This window comes from Bos indicus, chromosome 5, assembly GCF_029378745.1.
Source record: "Bos indicus isolate NIAB-ARS_2022 breed Sahiwal x Tharparkar chromosome 5, NIAB-ARS_B.indTharparkar_mat_pri_1.0, whole genome shotgun sequence".
In the NCBI taxonomy this organism is placed as follows: domain Eukaryota; kingdom Metazoa; phylum Chordata; class Mammalia; order Artiodactyla; family Bovidae; genus Bos; species Bos indicus.
The window spans coordinates 97,436,004-97,443,917 of NC_091764.1; the positions used below are offsets into that span (position 1 = coordinate 97,436,004).

Genomic DNA, 7,914 nt, shown 5'->3' on the forward strand with positions numbered 1-7,914 from the left:
TCTTAGTTCCCTGACCAGTTTTTGAGACCATACCCACTACACTGGAAGGCAAAGTCTTAACTACAGGACCACCAGGGAAGTCCCAAAGGGTTTATTCTTGATCACACAGCTCCTGAGTGATAAAACCAGGGTTCATGTTTTCTAAAACTCATTATACCTCTATCTACTCCAGACTAGCTCCTTCTCCTGTGTCTTTATCCTGCTGGGCACTCCATGCCAGAAGCCTTGGAGGCTCCCAAGCCAGAAATCTGGTTAACCTCACCACCATATCCAACCTGTCACCACATCTGAAAAGCCTCTCTCCTTAATTTATCTTTTGTCTCCATGCATAGTTCAGGGCTTCTTGACTTCTTTCATTTCTTGGAAGGCAGGAGGCCTCTGGCCGCACTTCCTTCAATGCATCATTCATGTGACTGGCACAGAGAATTTTCTAGAATATTAGTCAGGTCTCTGAACCTGTCACTGCCCTACTAAAAAACCTTCAATAATCCTCATGGCTTCAGGATAAAGTTTCAAATTTAGCATATGAGAACCTCATTGCCCTGACCCCAGAGCAATGTTCTATTCCTTTCTATACAGTCAAACTTCATGCTGATCAGGATGAAATTCCCTGAATAGTCAGGCTGTGTTTTCTCCATCTAGAATATTCAGCTTTTCTCTGTCCATCTCATTAACTGAACTTCATCCTTCAAGGTTTAACTTAGAGTTGAAAACTTCTGTCCACACAAAACCCTGAACACAGGTGTTTATGGTAGCTTTATTCATAACCGCCAAAATTTGGAAGCCACCAATGTATCCTTCCCAATGGGCTTCCCTGGTGGCTCAGACAGTAAAGTGTCTGCCTGCAATTCAGGAGACCTGGGTTTCGACTCCTGGGTCAGGAAGATCCCCTGGAGAAGGAAATGGCAATCCACTCCAACACTCTTGCCTGGAAAATCCCATGGACAGAGGAGCCTGATAGGCTACAGTCCATGGGGTCGCAAAGAGTCAGACTCGACTGAGCGAAGAAGCTTTTAATATATCCTTGGTAAGTCACTTCAGTCGTGTCTGACTCTTTGCAACCCAGCAAAGAACTCCAGCCTGCCAGGTTCCTCTGTCCATGGGATTCTCCAGGCAAGAATACTGGAGTGGGTTGTCATTTCCTTCTCCAGGGGATCTTCCCCACCCAGCGACTGAACCCACAGCTTTTATGTCTTCTGCATTGGCAGGCGGGTTCTTTACCACTAGAGCCCTGGGAAGCCCAAGGTATCCTTAGGTGGGTATATAAACAACCTCTGGTCTAGACATTGGAAGAGAAAGATGAAGAAACACAGAGGAACCTCAAGCACGTATTAGAAAGTGAAAGAAGCCAGTCTGAAAAGGCTGCATGCTGTATGACTCCAAGTACATGACATTCTAGAAAGGCAAAAATTTGGAGATAGTAAAAAAGACTTGTGTTTGCCAGGGTTTATGAAAAGGGGAAGAGATGAATAGGCTAAACACGGAGCATTTGGGGGGCAGTGAAAATACTCTGTAGAAAACTGTAATGGTGGATACTTATCATTATGTATTTGTCCAAGCCTACAGAATGTACAACACTAGGGATGAACCTAAGGTCAACTATAGACTTGGAAGGATTTTGATGGGTGAGTGTAGGTTCATTGTACATGCATGTGTGTGAGCTCCATCGCATGGTTGTGTCTGACTTTGCAGCCCAGTGGACTATATAGCATGCCAGGCTCGTCTGTCTATGGGATTTTTCAGGCAAGAATACTGGAGTGGGTTACCATTTCCTACTCCAGGGGATCTTCTCAATCCAGGGATCGAAACTGTGTCCCTTGCATCTCCTGCATTAGCAGGTGGATTCTTTACAGAGCCACTTGGGAAACCTGTGTAAAAAATATACCTCTCTTCTTCAGGATGTTGGTAATAGAGCAGACTATGCATGGGTGGCAGAGAAGGCAATGGCACCCCACTCCAGTACTCTTGCCTGGAAAATCCCATGGATGGAGGAGCCTGGTGGGCTGCAGTCCATGGGGTCGCTGATGGTCAGACACGACTGAGCGACTTCACTTTCACTTTTCACTTTCATGCATTGGAGAAGGAAATGGCAACCCACTCCAGTGTTCTTGCCTGGAGAATCCCAGGGATAGGGGAGCCTGGTGGGCTGCCATCTACGGGGTCGCACAGAGTCGGACATGACTGAAGCAACTTAGCGACTTAGCGATGCATGGGTGGGGGCGGGGCCTATGGGAAATCTCTGTACTTTCTTCTCAATTTTGCTATGAACCTTAAGTTGCTCTTTTCATACTGTTCACGGGGTTCTTATTTTCTTGGGCTCCAAAATCACTGCAGATGGTGACTGCAGCCATGAAATTAAAAGATGCTTGCTCCTTAGAAGAAAGGTTATGACAAACCTAGACAGCATATTAAAAAGCAGAGACATTACTTTGCCAACAAAGGTCCATATAGTCAAAGCTATGGTTTTTCCAGTAGTCACGTATGAATATGAGAGTTGGAACATAAAGAAGGCTAAACACCGAAGAATTGATGCTTTTGAATTGTAGTGTTGGAGAAGACTCTTGAGAGTCCCTTGGACTGCAAGGAGATCAAACCAGTCCATCCTAAAGGAAATCAATCCTGAATATTTATCGGAAGGACTGATGCTGAAGCTGAAGCTCCAATACTTTGGCCACCTGATGTGGAGAGCTGACTCATTGGAATAGACTCTGATGCTGGGAAAGGTTGAGGGCAGGAGGAGAAGAGAGCGACAGAGATGGTTGGATGGCATCACTGACTCAATGAACATGAGTTTGAGCAAGTTCCGGGAGATGGTGAAGGACAGGGAAGCCTAGCGTGCTGCAGTCCATGGTGTTGCAAAGAGTCCAACATGACTGAGCAACCAAACAACAAAGGTGCTCTTAAAACACAAAGTCTTAACAATTTTTGAACTTATGCACTCCTCCCAGAAGCCCAGATTAGACTTCCTAATCTGAGCTTCCTTAGCTAGCTTTTTCTATTATAACATGTAGTCTTTACACAATCATTAATTTACCTGTGTTTCTCCCCACCGAACTATAACTGAACTATACGGATGTGTTTCTCCCCACTGAACTATAACTGAACTATAAGGATCTTGAAGGTAGGTGTGTAGCCGAGCAGGACCCTCTGGGGCCTTTCCAGGGCAGGCCCCTCCCCGACATCCTCTGTGGTAATTCAGGCATATTTCATGAGGTTTTCAGATGCTAAAAACCACCACCAATTTCTTCCAAATAGAAGAAATTAACTACTTTGTTGGGGGCCAGCGTGAGGCACTCCACCCATGGCAAAGGTCATGAGGAAGGAGGCTCGACATACGCAAAGGCGGGATCAAGCCACAGGAGTCCCCCTGGAAATCCTCGACCATCTACCCCCATAACCAGAGCCTGCCTACTTTACTACTTTGTGCTCTCACTTACACCTCTGACTTTACGGGGGGCTGTCCCCCACCACCTCTTTCAGAGAAGGAGTTAACTTAGAGCTCCAGTTAATAATTCCTGGGCGTGATAAGAGTGTTTTAACCTACAAACACCTCTGAAGGTTCTCTAGCCTGCCTGACAGGCTTGTCCGGCCACATGTGATTGCTCACAGCCTCTCAACTGTGAGAGGCACGAGATGCTTTAAACCTTCTAAAAACAGGTTCTTTAGAGAAGTTAGAGAATTATTAGCATAAGTATAGTGGGCTGATTAGAAATTGTATTGGTGAAGGGTTTTTCATTTGTTGAGCCAATGTTTACTGCTAAGTCTCCACATCCCCTGCCCTTACACACATTAATGAATATATAGAAGAAATAAGTATTAACCTTTGATATAAATCACATTAGACCTTAGGGTAAGTAAATTCTTTCCTTAACTAAAACCCACTACACCCTCACCCTATAGGAATGTAACTTTATTTGGGTGGCGTCTGTTTTAAGAATAATCACCCTTGGAGAAAAAAGTGTTCTGGTTGACTGACCACTGTCACAAGGAGAGGGTCGTAAATTGTCAGCAGGCCCCCCGGCCAGAAGATGATGTAACACCCCTAAGACCTCTGTATACATTTGTGTGAAGCACTTGACTTTAATAAAAGTCAGGACTGCTGTCCCCACATGACTTTTGTATAACATCTCAGTGTATAAAAACAGACTCTGGAAAATAAAGAATTGGGATCAGTTTCTTGAAATACTGGTCTCCCCATGTCTCTCTCTCTCTCACTCTGGCTGAGTCTCCATCTGGAGCGCAGAACCCGCCATGCTTACTAATTATGCCTGGGCTTCTAAGATCCAACCGGGGAGGCCTCAGTGTCTCCTTTCCTTCGGGAGAACGGAAGGATGCCTGCGGCCTACGTAAGTGGTGCAAACTTCTTGTCTTGAAGTTTTATTGGTCTCCCGCGTAAACCAAGCTACTCAGCCTCTTTTCTCTACTGAATTTTCCTACTGAGCTATCCTCATTCTATTACTCTTTATATCTTTGATGAATGTTTAAATAGTCGCCGAAGCCGTCTCCCCTTTGAATACCCTGGATCAGCCGGGGCTGGACCCCAGCACTACTTGATGATAGTCAGCAAATAGCTCTTAATCCTTTTGGCACCTAAGGATTGATAATGTTACCTCACCATCAACCAATCAGAGAAATATGCCCAAACGATCACACACCCTGGGACCCTCCATCACCTGGCCTTTAAAAATGCTTTGCTGAAATACTTTGGGGAGTTAGGGAATTTTGGTGGGGGTCGGGGGGCACAAGCCACCTGTTTTCCTAGCATGGCCCTGCCATACACCTTTCTCTGCTCCACACTCCAAACTCTGATATTTTGGTTTGTTTGGTCTCACTGTGCGTCAGGCACATGAACTTGTGTTTGTTAACAGATCCGTGTCTTATTGGTCTTTAATTTCCCAGTGCAAGTGCTTAATGTATATTTTCTGACTGCTGCTGCTGCTGCTCCTAAGTCGCTCCAGTCGTGTCCGACTCTGTGCGACCCCACAGATGGCAGCCCACCAGGCTCCCTGTCCCTAGGATTCTCCAGGCAAGAACACTGGAGTGGGTTGCCATTTCCTTCTCCAATGCATGAAAGTGAAAAGTGTAAAGTGAAGTCGCTCAGTCGTGTCCAACCCTCAGCGACCCCATGGACTGCAGCCTACCAGGTTCCTCTGCCCATGGGATTTTCCAGGCAAGAATACTGGAGTGGGTTGCCATTGCCTTCTCCATTTTCTGACTAAAACACCTTAAAAAAAATATGCCTCTACATAAATGGAGAGGTATGTATTGGCAGAAGAGGATTAAGACTCTTTTCATATACAGTGGAATATTGTTATGTGTGTGTCAGTCGCTCAGTCGTGTCCGACTCTTTGAGACCCCATGGATTGTAGCTCGCCAGGCTTCTCTGTTGATGGAATTCTCCAGACCAGAAAACTGGAGAGGGTTGCCATTCTCTTCTCCAGGGGATCTTCTCAATCCAGGGATCGAACCTGGGTCTCTTGCATTGCCGGCAGATTCTTTACCATATGAGCCACCAGGAAGCCATTACTCAGCCATAAAAAGGAACAAAATTGTTCCTTGTAAAGACCTAGATGGACCTAGAGACTGTCATACACAGTGAAGTAAGTCAGAAAGAGAAAAATATCATATATTATTGCATATATATGAAATCTAGAAAAATAATATGGTGGTTTAGTTGCTAAGTCGTGTTCAACTCTTGTGAAACCATGTAGCCTGCCAGGCTTCTCTGTCCATGGGATTCTCCAGGCAAAAATACTGAAGTGGGTTGCCATTGCCTGCTCCAGGGGAACTTCCTGACCCAGGAATCGAACTCGGGTCTCCTGATCTTATTTACAGGGCGGGAATAGAGACACAGACATAGAGAACAAATGTATGGACACCAAGGGTGAAGGAAGGGGTGGGATAAATTGGGAGATTGGGATTGACACATATACACTATTGATGTGTGTGTGTGTGTGTGTGTGTGTGTGTGTGTGTGTTGCTCAGTCATGTCTGACTCTGCGACCCCATGGACTGTAGCTCTCTAGGATCCTCTGTCCATGGATTTCTCTAAGCAAGAATACTGGAGTGGGTTGCCTTTCCCTTGTCCACACTATTGATACTATGTATAAAACAGATAACTAATGAGAACCTCCCATATAGCTCAGGGAACTCTACTCACGCTCTGTGATGACCTGAATGAGAAGGAAATCCAAATAATAGGGGATATATGTATACACATAACTGATTCACTTTGCTGTACAGCAGAAACTAACACAACATTCTAAAGCAACTATCAGATCAGATCAGTCGCTCAGTCATGTCCGACTCTTTGAGACCCCATGAATCGCAGCACGCCAGGCCTCCCTGTCCATCACCAACTCCCGGAGTTCGCTCAGACTCATGTCCATCGAGTTGGTGATGCCAACCAGCCATCTCATCCTCTGTCGTCCCCTTCTCCTCCTGCCCCCAATCCCTCCCAGTATCAGAGTCTTTTCCAATGAGTCAACTCTTCGCATGAGGTGGCCAAAGTACTGGAGTTTCAGCTTTAGCATCATTCCTTCCAAAGAGATCCCAGGGCTGATCTCCTTCAGAATGGACTGGTTGGATCTCCTTGCAGTCCAAGGAACTCTCAAGAGTCTTCTCCAACACCACAGTTCAAAAGCATCAATTCTTCAGCACTCAGCCTTCTTCACAGTCCAACTCTCACATCCATACATGACCACAGGAAAAACCATAGCCTTGACTAGACGGACCTTTGTTGGCAAAGTAATGTCTCTGCTTTTGAATACTCTAATAAAAATTATTTTCAAAACAAGAATCTTTTCAGCAATGAGATGGCATTTCTAATTTAAACTCCTGGTCTGTATCAATAGAAAATTTGTCTTTAATCACTATCTTCATCAATGTCTTCTGTTCACTGTCATAACTGAAAAATCACTTAACAATTACCATTCATTGTATCCAAGCCTTGAATCTGAAGTTTCTCTTTTTTTTTTTTTTTACAAAAGTTTATCCTTAAATGTACACTAGGTTCCTAGACAACACGTCATTCTAGCTATAGGTGGCAACAGATATTATGGCAGGGAACCCAGGTGATTAAACAGGAATGGAACTAAGGGTCATCATTGCCTCAGGCATAAGGAACAGCTTACTTTTTGCCAGATTTCTTCATTCCACTGGTGGCTAGGAGCCCTTTCCCCTTGGCCTTATCTTCTAGCTCCTCGAGTTTCTTCTGCTCCTCCTTTTGCTTCTGCTTGAATGCCTTATCTTCCTTGTCCATCTCCTTGGCTTTCTTCGTGGGCTGGTTTGGGGGGTTCTTCTTGCCACCTTCGTGGCCTGACATGGCACCTGCCGCCCCTTCCCCGGAATCTGAAGTTTCTAAGTGGGGAAAGATCTACTTAGCTCCTAGAGTGGATCACCTGTGAAAGGAGAGTCCAAGAGTGTAACCTCGCTAGGTACCGGACCCACATGTATATCATATATGGACATAAAATTTACTGAGCACATCAGTCACTGATTGCAATAGGAAAATTGCTCCAATGGTAATTCACTCTGGAGTTTCCTTTGGTACCCTTTCAAAACAAATATTTGCAATGTTATTGACATTCGAGAGCAGGTCATCCTTTGGATACAACTAGTCGAGTTAGTTTCACACAATGGACCGTTGTTCACAGGCATCTCTAGCACCACATGCCTCCAGTAGCTATTGGTTAAAACTAGAGTACTCTTGCCTGGAAAATCCCATGGACGGAGGAGCCTGGTAGGCTATAGTCCATGGGGTCACGAAGAGTTAGACACAGCTGAGCGACTTCACTTTCACTTTTCACTTTCATGCATTGGAGAAGGAAATGGCAACCCACTCCAGTGTTCTTGCGTGAGGAATCCCAGGGACGGTGGAGCCTGGTGGGCTGGCATCTATGGGGTAGCACAGAG

General features: G+C 45.3%; 1 protein-coding gene across 1 annotated transcript; it reads right to left on the bottom strand.

Annotated features, from left to right (window-relative positions):
* Positions 1-6,990: 6,990 nt before the first annotated feature.
* LOC109558862 (translation machinery-associated protein 7-like) lies at positions 6,991-7,324 on the bottom strand. Its single transcript, XM_070788740.1, has one exon. It carries the CDS (start codon positions 7,322-7,324, stop codon positions 7,130-7,132), a length of 195 nt encoding a protein of 64 aa, XP_070644841.1. The 3' UTR covers positions 6,991-7,129.
* Between the last annotated feature and the right edge of the window lie 590 nt (positions 7,325-7,914).